The sequence below is a fragment of the Caenorhabditis remanei genome, chromosome III, assembly GCF_010183535.1.
Source record: "Caenorhabditis remanei strain PX506 chromosome III, whole genome shotgun sequence".
Lineage (NCBI taxonomy): Eukaryota > Metazoa > Nematoda > Chromadorea > Rhabditida > Rhabditidae > Caenorhabditis > Caenorhabditis remanei.
In genome coordinates, this window is record NC_071330.1 from 8,908,112 (window position 1) to 8,925,539 (window position 17,428).

The 17,428-nt window shown below is 38.2% G+C and overlaps 2 protein-coding genes across 2 annotated transcripts; one reads left to right on the top strand and one right to left on the bottom strand.

Annotated features, from left to right (window-relative positions):
• Positions 1-2,795: 2,795 nt before the first annotated feature.
• On the top strand, positions 2,796-3,086 carry GCK72_010141 (uncharacterized protein; the record flags this gene model as incomplete). The annotated part of the gene is made up of 2 exons (XM_003105945.2): positions 2,796-2,873; positions 2,955-3,086. 2 exons carry the CDS (start codon positions 2,796-2,798, stop codon positions 3,084-3,086), a joined length of 210 nt encoding a protein of 69 aa, XP_003105993.2.
• Positions 3,087-3,694: 608 nt separating this feature from the next.
• Positions 3,695-17,131, bottom strand: GCK72_010142 (uncharacterized protein; the record flags this gene model as incomplete). Its single annotated transcript, XM_053727711.1, has 13 exons — positions 3,695-3,898; positions 3,951-4,164; positions 4,211-4,356; positions 4,555-5,412; positions 5,534-6,416; positions 7,492-7,579; positions 7,634-7,775; positions 11,152-11,466; positions 11,558-11,812; positions 12,095-12,318; positions 12,386-12,490; positions 16,788-17,003; positions 17,080-17,131. The coding sequence occupies 13 exons, from the start codon at positions 17,129-17,131 to the stop codon at positions 3,695-3,697; spliced, it is 3,702 nt and encodes a 1,233-aa protein (XP_053587288.1).
• Positions 17,132-17,428: the final 297 nt, after the last annotated feature.

Below are 17,428 nucleotides of genomic sequence, written 5' to 3' on the forward strand. Positions count from 1 at the left end.
GCACAATGTGTACATGGATCAATTGTAAAACTCCCTTCTCATTTCTACAGAACTTTGATTTCGGATCGGAGAGTCGGAGGAAAATCAAGAAAATGGAATAGATAATTCTATTGTTTCTTAAACTGCTACACGTATGAGACGCGCATATGTTCTCTAGTTTCGTTTTAATAAATTCTGTCTAATATTGAGTTTTCTTGTGCAACTTAACTTCTTGTTGGTCAAGATTATCGTACTCCGAGGCAGTATTATTACGTGCTGTATTTGTCGTGAGTCCAAAATTGGAAAAGTTGTTCAAAATATCCGGAATGTTCTTTGTTCTCTCATTTGCCACCAATTGGGTTCTAACAAAAGTACGAGGCGCCAGAGTTGCGCCAGAGATGCATCTCGGAAATCTCATCAATTCATTCAATTTTCGCCATTTTTTCTTCAAACACAACACTTCAAGTCATGGTTACTCCCGTTTTTAACCTTCGAACTTTTTTTCCAATTTTTTTCATTCCGATCTGACGGAAACTGTTTCGTTTTGACAGGAACACCAACATACGAATGGCGTAAATTGTGCAATAGTAGAGAAAAAAAGTAAATATGAAACGGAAAAGAAAAAAAAGCGAATTCGATTTGATTAGGTTTGCACTTTGATTTTTTTTTGGTGCTGGTTGACTGTAGACATCGGAGAACATTTCATTTATATTTAGATCAGACTGCATTATTAGAACATCAGAAAACAGGGTTTACTGTAATTCACGAAACAAACTGCGATAGTTCCTTTTATTGTGGGTAAGGTGATTACCAGACTTGTCAAAAATCGGGCAGGCCCGGCCCGGTCAGCCCGGATTCAAAAGTGGGTACCCATTTTTACCAATTTTTTTTTGAAATTTTTCGAAAAAAAGAGTAAAATGCTTAAATTATCATGCATATTCACATTTTGATTCAATTTTAAATGTTTATTCGAAAACTATACTTTTTTTCAAAAAAGTTCAAAAAAGTTCCAAAATTTTCCAAAAAAAGTTCAAAAACACAAAATGTTTCAAAACGGGCCGAGATTTTTCCTGATTTTGGCCCGGCCCGTGACAAGTCTGCTGATTACACTGTTCAGCACAAAACTGTCTTTTCTGACTATGAGTAAGCATCTGTAAATTGATATTCTTATTAGGATTGGTATTGGAAAAAGACAATAAATATTCGGCGAACAACTAATTCGGATACAAATTGATTATAGTTTCGAAAAATGAGAGTTCTCGAAAGGCTTAGCATCTGATTTTTGGGAACTTCATAAATGTTTGCAAGAATAAACTCAACACTGTCCAGACGTCTAACTTTCGCGTGGTTTCTGGTATTTTAATGTTCAGTACTGCTATGTTTTTACCGATTTGAAGACACTGTGAAACTCGGAAATTATTCACATCTAATTAGGAACGATTTTCCGAAAAACACTGATCTCTCAAATCCGTTTCTCTAAAACTTTCTAAATAACGTATTCTGATACCATAATGTAAACATGATTTGCAGTTAAAAGAAACAGAAATTCAAATTACCAACGGAGATTCCTTTCTTCCGTATCTCATTGTCTCTATTTATTTATCACGTGGCTATCACCAGTGATCTCTATTTGAACTGCCTTCGCCCGCGCGTCCTTCTCCTTTTTCTCATTCTTGTCCACAAGAAAACTGCCATTCAAACTGTTCAAAAACCACTCAAACCCGAGAAGAATGTGTTTAGATATTTGTATTTGTATGTGTGTGCCATTCGAGTCACTGATTGGATTCCATCGGACTCTCACAGGTTGTTCACACCCACCAACATACATTGATCATTGAGCAACTCACTTCGATGATGCACTTTTTGGAAACACAATGAAAACTCATGAATCGAACCGAATACCTGGAAAAAAGAGTGATCGTTGTTCGGGAAATTGAGTCAATAAATGAGAAAAAGAAGTTTTTCAGTAGTCTTTTTTGGAGAAACGTTCATTCAAAAAAAGTATTAAAAAAGACAGAAGTTTGGGGAATCAAACAATTGAAATAAGGGGTTGGATTTCTATTATATTTCTGCTGGTTTGACATCATTTTGAGTTCGAGAAAGTGCAGAACTTATATCGATTCAAAGTTCCATTCCCACAATTCTGTTGAAGAGAATCAGTGTCTAGAAAAAATGAAAGAGCGTTCAAATGAAAAATCAATTTCATCAGAACTAATTCAGCTATAGTTTGAAATCTCAATTTCGTTTCTGACTGATTTACCTCGAAACTCTGAATCGTTTCCTATCAGAAATCCTCGGCCCTCTTTCTGCAAAAAACCAGAAATTATATCGATATTCTGTCACGTTAAATCAAATTGAAGATAATCGTGACCACAAAACGAAAAAGTTTAAAAACGTGAATGAGATTGTAATCTTCTTGTGAAAACTCCAGAAGAATTTTGAATCAATTCGAATCATTTTGAATTTTATACAACAATCGAAAAAATACATCAAAATAATGGAAGTCTTCATGGAATCGAAGATGTTACTCAAGACTCTTCATTTTATTTTTTCATTATATTGTGCAACTTTCATTGGTTTTGTGTTTTGTGTGAGTGAAAGTCGAACATAACCTAAAATCAATGGATTCTTCTTTTCAGGCGAGGAGAAAAGCGCAAAAAAGAGATTCATTGGCTGAGAAAAATAATTTGAAAAAGGATAAAACTGGGAAGACTACGGAGACGGATGGTTTGAGCTGATTTGCTTGGTAATTCTGGAATTTCTTTGTTTCAGAAGACGTCAAATTTGACATAAAAGTCAAACCAGCGGAGCAAAAAATGGATGAATTCGATGATGACGAAGAGAATCCATTGGCAAAAATTCCAACGAAACCGAGATATCCAAAACAACAGAAGGTATAGGAGAGACTCTTTTGAATTCAGAATTGAATCTGAAGACATCGGGACATACAGACACATAGACATACGATATTTCAGTTAACTACAACTACTGGTTTATCGACATCGAGAACTCAGTCGACTGGTGGATCAAAGATGGAAGGAGAAGCCTCTTTCTTTGCTCCACATGAGAAAACAACCGGAGCTTCGTGTTATGTTTGTTTTAATTGAACTTATCATTCGTTCCAATTAGATATTTCAGTTGAAAACAGCGAACAAGGGATAACTTCAGTTGGCAACTTCAGCAAACTTCCTCATTCTTTTACTAATAAATTATTTTTCTGAACTAGGAAGGGTATTAAATGAAATGCTCTGAATTGAAAAAAAAAGAATTTAAAATCAATGATTTTTTCGTGAAGAATTGAGGTTTTATGGCTCAGAAAAAAGAAAAATTGGATACAAGAAAAACGAGGGTGTTAGAGAAAGAAATATGTATGAGAAATGAATGAAGAAATGAGAAGAAACCCATACCGGAGGTACGAATGATGATATTCGGGACAAAATGAAGAGAGCTGGGATTTAAAAGTGTGAATTTACAATTATAAATAATTCTTCTGGAGATCTCACTAGAAACAATAAAAAGGGAATTCTTTAAATTTCAAAGAAACCGAAAAATCACAAGTTCGTAAGAGGTGTTGAAGCTGATAATTTTCAGATATCGGTCTGAAAACAGTTTAGGAAAATGGGGAAGAGATGGGAACCCGTAGATCATAATGAGTGGTAGAAAGAAGAACGAGACATGTTAAGAGAGTGAAAGAAAATAAATTGAGAAAAAGATGTTAGAGTTGTTCATCGCCAGACACTGGTGTCAACTCATTTGGTGATGTTCGAACAATAACAGGTGGCACTGCTGATGGAAGAGGAGGGGGTTGAGATGAAGTTTCTGTGTTGTTTTTCTCTTCATCTGATACTTCATCACGGCTCACATCTGGACTCGATTTTCGGATCCCAAACCAACGCGCCAGCTTGTCGAGACGGCCTTCCTGGAAAACTTTTAAACGGTGAATCCAGTTCAATTTGAAACGAATTGATTACCTTCAAAGTATCAACGTCACTCAAAGTATGTCTTCTAGAGGGATCACGAGAACCGAGTTTCGTCCTTAACCGAATCTTTTGACTTCTACTCATTGGTTGCTGTTGTTGGGAAGTGGTCGACGTAGTGGCATGAAGTTGACCTGGAGAGATCGCGAGATTCGACGGGCGAGAAGCTGGAGACGTGGATGGATTACGAGCACATGGAGAAGGATCACTGAAATTTCCAAGTGTTAAACAAGGTAAACGAGAAATCGATCTACCTTGAAGCATAATCTGAGCTAGAGTTTGGCTGATCAGCACAAGCGACTGCCAAAGGCGGATTTGTGCTTAACGGCGCGGAGCTTGTTGTTGAGTAATCAGAAGTGCATGATAGAGCGTCGGTGAGGTCTTTGGTAGGTGAATAAGTCTAAAAAGAATATGAATATTCACTAGACTAAGCGATATTAATTTTTATTCCACACTCGCGTATTGTTTGAGACTTCAATTAATTTCGAGAAAAGGTTAGAAGCCGCATTCAGATTACAGAATTAAATAAACAGAGGATTAATTCTTATAGTTGCAACCGTTTTCACAAAATATCGCTCTCAATAACGAAATTTCTCACTTTCAGTAATTCGCCAGTACTCCTCAGCTCTTTTGTATCATGCCAATTCTGTTTTTTCTGCATTCTTCGAATCTTTTCTCTTGTCTCTTCACTAAGAACCTCAAATGCGGGACTGCTTGCCAAATGAAGATGTTGTGAATGATTGGCCAACGCATCAATTGCCGCTTTTTCAGCATCTGCACTTGTCGTTGCCGCCGCTGCCGCTCCTGCTGCTCCTGCGATAAAAATCCGTCGAGCTGAATACATTTCCTCTTGACGTTTCCGTCGAGCTGCTTCTTTCCCTTCTTCATCGTCGTTTCTATATCCAGATGAACCCAATATTGGTTCAGTTCTTGAAGTGTCAGGAAGGCTTCCAAGAGAGCTCTCAAGTGAAGGACTTTGATCGAGACGAGTCGATGATGCTCCGTCAGCTGATCCAGATGTCATTTGTGGTGAAACGGTCTGTCGAGATTCAATTTCAGCATCGATATCTCTTTCTTGATAGTTTCCACAAAATGCACTCTCAACACTCGCTGCAGATGTATTCGAAGGAGTTGGTTGGGTCCATCCACGTGGATTTACAGCAGCTGGAGCTGTCGATTCAATTTTTAATTTTCCTTTTGATTTATCCCGACGTGAATTTCTTCGTAACATGTTTTTGATTTTTTGCCCTTTACCACCTTCATTCATCATGGCTGCCGCCTGATCTTCATTGGCTTTTCGTATCAGATTATGCATATCGTTGAAAGATGCAGCCGATACTCCAGTTGGAACTCCAACTCCATAACCACCAGGCTCCAGTGGATTTTGTCCATCTGACGGATGTTGTTCGGGTACAGCATCTTCTGTTGTTGATGTTTCATCGAACATCCAAATGTTCTGAAAAATTATGATATTAGTTAAAAAATACATTTTTACGAGGGAAATGTTATTGTAGACTGGAATTTTGAACCGCTCTTATACTTTTCAAAATCTAATACTACTTCATATTAATACTTACATAATGAATCAATGTTTCGATGATTTTGCACTGATCGCTCATATGTGTCACCATTGTTGCCATATTGTCATCTGATGGTCTGACGATGGACGGTCCGAACATTAACGCCAAATTTCGACATTCCATTTTATTGACATCACTATGTTTCGTGATTTCGGAGAGATGAATAATAAGGAAACGTAGGGTATCGTAATGTGGACGTGGTAACTTCCTCAGAAGATTTCTCAATTTGTGAAGACGATTATGATGAGTTGATATTCGATTAGCATCGATGAAGAATGGATAGAGCTTGTCAGTGAGCAGGGGCTCCGGTAACTTCCGAAGGAACATCTTCAGCAGTGATGAAACAACATTCACATCTCGCCACCGAGGATCTAATGACTCTACTTTTGATAAATCGACACTATCGAATCCTCTATTTGATAATGATTCTTTGAGAGCATTGACAGCTGCAGTGTTTCCCGGAATACGGTATATACCCACTGTATCCATTCCGTATGATTCAACAACACACACACAAATTTGTACGAGCATTGGAACATGATCCTCACAACTTCCCGTTGGACAATCTGCCAATCGAACACCAAGGACTGGTAGTGGAGTACCTGTTGCTCCTTGTTGTTGACTTCCTGAAGAACTTCCACTACTTCCACCACCACTTCCTTGCTTTGCTGCTTTTGATTTTTTCCATTTTCTTCCTGATTTCGGAGTTGTTGCTGTGGCTGTGGGAGCTTCTCCGTTTTCTGATTCTCTACTTGGACCAGCTTGGGAAGAATGATGATTGATCGATCCTGATGTAGACCCTGATGCAACGCTGGATGGATCCACATCCATTTTCTTATTGGATGTTGGAGATTGTAATTGAGAGTTTTTAGCAATGTATCTGAAAATTAAAGAAGTTTTTATGTGGTTTTTTTTAGACTCACAACAAAATTATCATTCCTACGCCGGTTCGACGTTTCGAACATTTTAATTTTGTTTAAAAGAGAGCATATATTCACATATTGAGCTCACTAACAACGGAAACAGTAAAAAAACAGGAGAGGTGTGAGAGAGGAGTGAATGGATGACACTCTCTTTATAAAGTTTGAGCACCTGCTCAAGCTTTATTGCTCACTGAGCGTCATGATTCGGAGATTTTAACAATGGATAGGATTAAAGGAACAATAAAGTTACACGAGGGAGAAAGATATAGAGCTTGTGCTTTATTTGAATTCCTTATGAGCTGGAATGCGAGAGAAGAGAGAAATCTCTACATCGATCTTCATTAGAAATGCATGTCAATTCTAGTTTATTTTAGAACTAATCAAATTTTTATTTCTGTAAAATATCTTTTAAAAATTTCGTGTCGATGTTTCTAATTCTACTGGAAATGGTGAAAACTGATAAGACGGTATACTTTGCGAAATGTATTTTTATCGCAAAATTGAGAATAAATAAACATGAAATACATGGAAAGCGTTTTCACTTCAACAAAAAAGGTGTTTTCGATGTAGAATTCGCACAAAAGCAAACCGAATGGAATAGAAATCAAGCCAGAAGACATAAAATAAGAGAAAATGAAGCGATGAATGGAAAGACAAAAAATTGAGAGAAAATTCAAAACTTCCGCAAATAATAGCCAATTCATCGTACGTGTGTGAATAGAGGAGGTGACTTCTTTCGCTGCTATTTCAACCGTGAAAATGGAATGAAAAAAAAACTATGAATTATGAATCATGGAGAGAGAAAAACTATCCTCAATAGCTGTTATTTATGTAAATTAAACCGATTATGGAAAAGTAAATTCCATATTTTTTTGTTTTTCCGACTTTTCATGTCTAAAATATTTTGAACTGTAATTTGGCTACAACTTATTTTAATAGTCCCCTTCGGGTCGACCGGAAAATCAGTTAAAAATCATATGCTATTTTTTTTTAAATGTCGCATCAGTTATTTTTTAGAAGTATATTGCTTACCGATGCATAATCAGACGATTCTTGGCGCTTTCCGTCGTCGACGACGCTGTCGTGGACAACCCTCCAAAACTTTTCGACGTCGGCAAATCTGAAAATTCACAATTCACAACGAATTCTGATAACCAAATTCAAGAAAACTTACATGAAGCAACTCCAGCGCTCAATTCATTGACCGTTTGCTGATGCTTCTGTTGTTGGTTCGCTTGTTGAAGTGGTGGATGTTGTGAATTCAGAAATTCAGAAGTAGTCGCTGTCGAACATGACGATGACGCCAACGATGCGATCTGTAATTAACCGAGATTTAATTGGATTATGATTCAATTGAATAGTTATTATTACTATTGTTCAATTTCAACAGCAACAACAAAAATGGACAAAATGACGGTGTCCTTGAAAATTAGAATGTTGGAAGAGACCCTATTGAAGAGTGAAAAGTGTGGAAAAGGACGGAAGAGCGACACGAAAAAGAGTGGAAAATAGAGGGACGAAAAGGTGTATGTATGTGTGCTTCCGTTACCCACAATGCCTATTATTATCCTTTTTTCTCTCTTTTTCTCTCTCCCTTTGTATATTGTCGGCGGGGCAGCGCTCCTGGGCGACGCCTGTATGGAATGAAATAGACGAGAAAAAAAATTTCGGTTGCTGTTTGCTCATGTTCGAAAAATGAAGAAACAAAAAAATCTGACAGGCAGAATTGAGAAAAAATCTGTATTATCCGCATGTTTCGAATGAGCATGAATTGTGGTTCAGTTTTCACCGCAACTCGAACAAAATTAATTTTTTCAAGTATAGAAAGTTTTAAGATTGAACATATTTTTTAATGAAAATCAAATGCTCTCTGGATTGGAAGGGATACTTGGAATTCGTATAATCCACAGTCAATTTAGAATTCCTTACGAACGTTACATTAGATTAGGAGATTTCTGAGTATGGTCACGACTGGTTGCACTGTCCTGACCTCGCATTGGATCGCAGGTTGGTTGTCAGGACAACTCTGTGTTCGTGCAAGGAAGGGCAACGGAACTTTTAAGGAAAATATGAAAAGAGAGAAAGAGACAGAGTAGGAAATATGAGAGAGAGAGAAATGTATGTTACCTTGGTCACGCTTCAGTGCTCGCTTATTGGTAGGGTCGTCGTCACGCCGTGCCGCCGCGCATGCTATGCACTAGGCACAGCACTTTTGCTAATGGAGAAGGGATGAAGACGCAACATCATGAAGATATGGGGATAAAACGAATGAATCAGGATAGATTAGATATATTACTTCGTCGGATACTACACAAAGATTCATAAAAAGAAGACAGCGAAACTGACAACTTTGACACCAGCCCAATTTTTGAGAAACTGTTTTTTTTTCAGATTCCGTCACCTAGAAAACAAAAAGTGAGAAAACGGAAACTACGAGAGGCGACGGCAAAATGGAGTAGACGACTCGGAGACGGCGGAAAAAGAAAACGAATTGCCTCCTTCTTCGTCTTCTTCTTCTTTCTGTCCGCCTACATGTAAACAGAATTAGAGCCGGATAAACGACAACGAAGAGAAGAAGAAGAAGAAGGAGCTGACCAGAAAAATGAGGACAGGATGAGAAAAGAAAAGAGGAGAGAATCATCCTCTCAATTTTTGTCTGCAAATCAGTTGGAATGGTAAGGGAATCTTCTAATTATTCCCAAATCCAAGCGTCCGCGTAGAGCTTCTTAGTATGACTCGAGGATTTCTGGGTGGGTGATGAGCAAAAAGGAATGTGCGTGACGACGAGTCCGGAGGAAGAAGAAGGGGACGGGATGCTGTCATCATTCTGTTACGAGCTCTCCTCGTTTGCTCCTCTCAATTCTCAGAGCCAAAAAAAGAGGAAAAGAAGAAAGCACAGAAAAAGAGAAGAAAACAGTTGCCGAAAAGGAAAGGAGAAGATAGAAACAAGAGGTCTCGGCGACGAAGACGACGAAGAGAAGCAGTGTGGAACAAATAACCGCAGGCCAATGGGCCCTCTTTTCAGGGCTTCTTTCACTTACTAATAGTCAGAGAAAGAAGAGGAAAACAGTCCAATTATTCCGAAAAGATGCAATGAAAAGTGAGAGTAACCTGAGATTTCGACGTTTTCTTTTCTCTTCTCATATTCTTTTTTTCTCTAGCAAATCTTCTACATGTTGCGCATGCATCTATTTGCTTGTTAACTACTATAAATGCTGATGAGCCATTGCCGTTGAGATCACATTGCTCGGCTATTTGAAACTAACTCCTACAGTAATCTGAGATTTTGCTTACTAAAATTTCCCTAATTTACCAAGTTTTCTTCTTTTCAAAACTCTCTCAAGATCATAATTAGCTTTGTACGCTAAGTTTTTCCCGAAAGAGAATCAAGGCGAAACGAAACAAACTAGATGTGAACAAGAAAGAGTAAGTTAAAGCATTTGGGTGTTGGTAAAGAATAAAATAAGAGTGGCGGAAAGAATTTCATTCATTCATCACACTCTTACCTCCTTCTTGTGTCCGCTCTCAGCTTGTAAATTGATACTTGCCGTCTGTTGTCACAAATCAAGTCAAGAAGACGAACGAGAACAAGCGAAGCACAATCTGGTGCGTTGATTTGAGAGGTTTTAACTGTAGTTTGAGATACGAGATACTTAAAAATTAGACGACTCAGGAATCTAGAAAACTTCAAAAAAGGGGAAGAAAATGACGAAGTGAACAAAGTAAGAGAGATGAGCCATGAAGAAAGGAAGAGAAAAGCGAGAAAATGAGATTTCTTCGCTTTTTCTTCTTCTCCATCTCTCTCCATTTGCCAACAACACGACATTGACAAACAATCTCTTCACTGGGGTTCAGGGCTTCAACGGCTTTCAGATATCTCTTTCGAGCGAAGTCTGGATGAAGGGCGGCTAGATGACGAGGACTAAGAATACACGCGAAAGATGTTGTCATCGCTGAGAAAAGGAAACAGAAAAAGAAGAGCACATCTCTTTCTCCTTTCTTGCCTCTTTCAGTGAGAATTAATTAAAAAGAAACACACAAAGACATAGTGTCTACGTCTCTTTCACTTTGATCACCAAACGAAGAAGAAGGAGAAGAAGTCGTTGAAGAAGATGCTCCTCCTTGTGGTAGAATACGACTGAGTGAATGAGAGGAAAGAAAGATGCTATGTGTGGGGAGCTCACTTCTCTTCTAGATGCCGATGATGCCTCCAACGACTAACTTAATCCGTTTTCATATACCACCCCACACCATCTTCTTCCTTCCACTGCGCCCAATGCCACACTCACAACACAACTGCAGCGAGTCCGCAAGTCCGACGCTTTCAGGCTTTGCTCTATGTGCCAGGCGAGCGTCTCTTTCCGGCTCACTTCGCGTGTATGTGTGCTCTGGCCAAAACTTTGAATGTCAAAGGAAAAGAGAATGGAAAAAAGAATAGAAAAAAGAAAGGATTTGCTCTTTTTTGCTCTACTCGTTTGCGCATCAATTTGGAAAAAAGAGACAGAAGGACATCTAAAACTATACTTTCAAAATGACCAAAAGGAAATTAATGGGGCAGAGTGGGTGGGTTGTGGGTTAGATGGCATCAAAAAACAAAAACAGAAGAAATGTGATCAATGAGAAATAGAATAACCGATTAATTGTCTGATTGTCTCAATAGTAAGATTACAGAAAAAAAAGTTAATTACTTACCGATTGTGAATTGTGAAGCATGGCCGAATTCGATGAAATTTTGTTATTGTTTCCACTACCTGTGGTTCCTTCCACTTCATTCTCATCGACACCTCCCATCGCAGACAATCCATCTTCTGAACTCGACTGTAATACTGAAATCCATGAGAGCATTTCGGATTCTGTGTTTAATTCAATCAAATGCTCGCTTCGATTTTGTGTTACTATCCGAACGACATGTCGTTGTTTGGAGAATGTAGAGGAAAGCCAATCATAGGCGATATCGACAATTGAGTTACAAATATCCACACGAGTATGACTGCTCAGCTCGATTGTCTGAAAATTTTTTAATTTTTTCTCAATGCGTCAAGTTTGCACTTCTTCCTAAAACTCTATTCAACGTTTCCCTTTTCATAATTTAACTTACCTTTTCAGAAGTATATGCGGGTGATTCAACACAAAGATACAGACTTCTTCGACACAAAACTGCCCACCGATCTTCCCAATGATTCCGTTTTCCTGATTTTCCAAGTGCAATTTCTTGATGTTTAACCCATGTTTGGCGGGCCACCCCATCTCTTTGAAGTATAGTACCAGGAAGATTGAAACGACTTGCAGGAAGAGAAGTTCGAGATCTTTTCATTCGAGACTTCTTCGGCTCTCCAGATCCGTCTGACGTTTTCTATAAAAATGGCTATATTCATATCATTTTTTGAAGATTCGCAGGTATCATGTGAGAATCACCTACGATGTGAAACGTTTGTATTCAATATTGTAAATGAGCAGCTTTCTATCAACTGTCCCGACATGCCGGGTGATTTAAAGGAGCATCTAATTTTTTAACTGCGAGACTATTTTGAAAAGTTAGATGCGCTTTTAAATCATGTCATGAACCGATGAATTGACAATGTTGCCGAATTCAACTTTTAGAGAATTCACATCTTCTTTTAAGAAAAATACTCACGCTAGAATTGAAGAGTGCAATAAATCGCTGAAGACGATGAGTTGCTGGTGGATGCGGTGCATTCAAACTTCTCGATGTCTGCTGACCCGAACTGGTAGTAGTGGTAGTTACTGAAGATGTTGTAGCTCTGCCACTTCTCATCTCCATTGAATTTGTTGAACCCATCAAAGAAGATGGTAGCTCACGACCTGATGTGGTGGTATCATGTGAAATAGAAGAAGATTCTGAAAGATTCTCATTGAGAATTTCAAAAACCAATAGAAAGTAGGCGGGTACATGAATTGAACTCACGCTCATTAGCTATAATTGACGATGAAAGAACATCGTCGTTCATCGAGGCCGACGTCGCCAGCACATATGATTTGGGTCTGGCGCGGCGTATCATCTTCATTGCTTCTGGAAATTAAATTGTTGGAATAACTACCAATAGATTCGGATGATTGGATGTGTTTGATTAGAATAGAACATATAAAGATTTGGTGATTTGATCAGAATGGGAGATAGTATTTCATAGCCTCAACGGGAACATTCTTGCTTATCAAATGAAATCAACATTTTCAAGGGTTTGTAAAACATTGGTCTCAAAATCCCAATTATTCTTCCATTTTAGATGTTTCAAAACAGATGAACATGTGAAATGAAACCTTGCAACATTCATAGAACAGTCGCGTTGGCAAATCAGTTAGAGAATATGCTAATTCATGCTAATTCATTCTATTAACTCAAGGGAAGGAGCTTCTCATTTCTTGGGTATGAGTCGCATCTTAAGAGGAGACGTCATGTTTGATGGATATATTTTAGGGAATAAGACGAATGAAATGGTATAATGTAGAAAACATCAGTTTATTTGAAATAACCGAATAAATTTCATTTTTTTCTCAAACTAGGTTGAATTCAGAAATATAATTCATATCTTCCTCTTCGGATAAGTTAAAGTTCCGATGCTCGATGCCTAATGCAAAATGTGGATGATTAACAATTGGAGAGACAGTATACCGAATAGGGAGACGCATTAGACATCAAAAGACAGGTGAGGTGGAGATGACGGTAAACACACGCAGAGACTGCATATATAACCTCTCTTGGGAGAATACCTATTTTCCTTTAAAGGTAGAAAACGAGGTTAGGTGTATTTGTGTGTATGTGTGTGCATGACACAAAGGTGAAACACCTGCTCTTCCCCAAATTATGCGAATCTGGGTCGTGAGGAAAAACCATAATGAACAAAATGTTTTATGGTGAAAAACAATTCTGAGTTCTGATTGTTATTGCTTTGTCCTAATAGATATATCATAAGAAATGCTTTGAATCATCGAATTTTGAAATAAAACTGTTTCCGTTTTCAACTCTGAAAGCTATTTGATGAGGTTGAAAAAAATTCTGAAACTAGAAGATCTCTGGGTTTTCACATAAAAATTTATGAAAATGATTTTTTTGAATACCATTTGGTAGCGGATGCAATTTCTCTATGTTTTCTGAAACAAGAGCCATCTGAATACAAATAGAGCAATGGAAAAGAGTCATTTCATGTGGGAGGAGGAAGTAGGAAGAAATTTGATATTTAAAACACGCAGCAGATTCTGTGGAAAAAGAAAAGAAGATGTCCCAACGAATGGAGGATGTGAATTTAATATTCGATGTTTTTTTCACAACTAAAAAAGAGCAGCTCAAAGTTCTGAAGAGAGTTCAAGTTTCTGATTACTCCGAATTTATCCAGAAAGATGGCATAACAGAGGATGTAGTCCGAAGAATTTTCGTGGCATTCTCTTTTCTTTCGTTTAGTCAAAAGCTCATTCATGGATGCAAAGGTGTCATGAATAGGCAAGAAGAGGTGAAGGATAGAGGTGGACGAAGGACAGGAGAGAGCATTGAAGGCACCTGAGAAGCTGAGAGAAAATTGGTCTATTATGGGTGTGTCTATGTGCATGTGTATGTCCACATCTCCCCAAGTTTCTGGATAGTTTTCTTTCCGTTGGAGAAGAATGGTATGAAAATTGAAACGAAGTTTTGAGATTTGACTAAATAATACCAAATCCGAATTCACCATTTCTTAACTGCATTCATTCTTATCAAATCTCACTGACACAGAAACAAATAATATTCATGACTATACTGTTATTCAAAGTTTACAGAATTTTGGTAATGAAAAGTTTGAGCAAAAGAATATCTCAAAACGAAAAAAGAGAGGGCGGTGTGTGGCGAATGAGCGTGGTCACAAAAGAGCCAACTTGTCAAAATGAGTGATAGTTCTGTTTCTGTTTCTTCTACTGGTGTTGCTACTAGTGTAGAAGAGACAAGTGACATTTTTGTGGTAGAGCGAAAAGAGACATCAACTAGTAGTGCTCGACCCTCCCTCTTTTCCCATTTCTGGAGGCGTCAAAAGTCACGCAATGAAGGTAAGTAGGTGACGTGAGATATAAGAGGCATGAAGAATCTGGGACAACAGGGTCCAAATGATTCAGTCTCTGACTGGTTCTGACGCACATTACACGATGTTTACACAACCTTACAACTTGTCTGGAAAACAGAAAAGTGGAGTTGGCAAAAGAGAGACAAAGAAAACAAAGAGCATCATCTATATATGATGAGTATGAAAATGTTACGAAACCCGTAAGAATATTCTGCTTGTGAGATGAAAATTTAAATACAAATGCTCCAAAACATCGCTCTAAAATCCTCAAAAAGAATAATAATTCGCAGAGAAAACGAAAAAGATTCGATTGGATCGAGTGTTTCTAAGAAACGTTTCCAAAATCCATGGTTACTTCTACGAAACGTCTTATTGAAATTAAAACATGAAATAACGGATAGTTGAAAAGGTGAACGAACACAAGAATTGAAAGAAACGAAACGGAATGTATTCACCCTCGCTCTGGCGCATCTTCTACTTCCTCTCGACAAGTGTTTCTCCTCGAGAATCATGATTTTCGTCGTCGGTGACACAGGAGACCATGGTCTTCTGTCCCGGTAGCAATTAACCTTTGTATGTGTGTCTTTGAGTGTTGGCTAATAATCTTTTTCGGTGGTTTACCCGAGGACACCGTCTTGGCGGGAAGCCGTCGCTATGAAGCATTCATTGAAGATGAGAATAGGACAACCTTTGTCTTCGACGCCGACCAACTTATTTTCCGAAAGTGTCAAAATGATTTGCAACGTAATACTCTGACGGTAAGAATAATTGATATCATTTGATTAGCGATCTACTCTTTAGATGTGATGATATAAAATAAAGTTGTTTTGTGAGAGAAATTGTGAAGAAGACTTGCAATTATGTGTGACAAAAAAAAGCCACCGACTTGATACCAAAAAAGATGAGACGTATAAAAGTGTCATAAACGACGACATTGAAGACTGGGGCGACTGGACCGATGACCAACAAAGACACACATTCTATTTGGATCCATTTACTTTACCCCTCACTTTTTTAATAATCATCATTAGGGAGAGAGCAAACATGATAGAAGATCCTTTGAGGGGGAGGACTTCAGGATGAGTAAAATTAGCATCGTTCCTCTAAAGGAAAAGGAGCGGAAACGGATGAGGAGGAGGAAGGATGGATGAAGATGAGGTGAACGGAAACTGGCGGGAGGCGTATTTCCAGAATTGAAGCTGTGCTATTTTTAGAATGGAATGCGCATAAGACGAGTAACGGTAATAGTTTGAAGTGAAAGAGTGCAAGAATTATCTAGACCTTAACTGTAATCCTGAAGTTCCAGTTTAAGACAAAATTTGACTTTAATGAAAAATTAAGCTGGATGGGGACCTAGTTGTATCCCTTGACTAACACTGAGGAATCAATGTGTTCGTTAGTCTACGGGCATGATGGAAAATTATTACTCTACAGGATAGAAAGAAACTGGCTAAGAAAACATTATTGCTGGCCATGAGAATGCGACAACTAACAGAGTCTAACGAACGGGTGGTAACTTGACAATACGTAGATACCAATCTAATACTCATTTTTATGTCTAAACGAATAACGGAATGAATGACGGACATACGATAGAAACAAAGCAGTAACAGAAAGTGCTGCTTACTACAACAATTAGTAGTTGGTTCCTTTGAGATATTGGTGAAAAAAGACCGAAAGAGTAAGTCGGTCGATTTGTCCTTTTCGCACATCTATTATGGAATAAGTTGTTCTACTCCTTCTATTTCTTCTCTTTCCACACAAGTGAACCGGTTCATGCTGTTGAGAGGAGGCTTGTGGTTGAATGAGAGATGATCCCAAAACGTGGAGAGAAGGATGAAGAGGAGGAGGCAAAATAAGGGCAAAGTATGGCATTGTTTATTCTATTCGTCCGTCCTTTTACTCACACGTCAATTTGGTTTAGATATGAACCTCACTATGCTCTAGTAGAAGTGGTTGAATAGGATGGAAGAGTTCAAGCATAGTAGATGACAACCCTTCTATCATCTTTACTGAACTCGTAGTGAATCTTATTCCACGTTAATAGATACCGAAGTATTGGTAGAAAATTTACGTACCTTTAAATAAAGATGACATTGCATGAAATTGCCTCAAAAACTTAGGATTCTACCAATTATCAAGAAAACGGTGTGCCGTATTTCGGGGCCTTCATTTCCGGTTTACAACTTATGATACTCAGTTTTCAGTCTTCGAATTATGTGTATGTATATATTTCTCTTGGTTTCTAATAGAGTACTCAAGTATCCTCTTGTCTCCACCCACCATTATGATTCGAATCGACTGACGAATTCGACGACGTCTGCCTCGACGTGGTCGTTACCGCTCCTGATGTTGGTGCTGCTGACGATGTAGTTGGTTCCCCGGAAGTAGAAACTGAAGAAGTTGAAGAAGTTGTAAAAACAGGGGCCGGCGCTGTAGTTGGTGAAGATGTCAATCCGTCGTCACGAGAATTTTTCCGTGATAACGAAGATGATGAACCTGAACACAAGATTTGATAACTAAAACAGTGACAACGAATTGATAGGAACTTAGGATTAACATAGATATTATTAACCTGGTCTCATGAGCAGTGAAACAATACTACTGAATCGTCGCATAGCGTCCATTTCGAAGAAGACTTATGTTGAGTGAATAAACTCTACTCCAGAAAATATTTAGCTATCAACTTTCAAATTCAGAATCAAAACGCTACCAACAGTTGACTCGATGATAGTTTCAGATGCGAAAATCTGTTAAGGATTATATTCCGAGAGTCAGTATTACTGCAGTAGTGAGTAGAGAAAATTCGTGAATTATTCATAGGTGTGTTGGAATTTTGGTTTACTATTCGTAATAACTCGTTTTTCGATTTGAAAAAACAGTAGAAGAACTCATTCAATGTCTCCCAGTGTTGGACTTTCAAA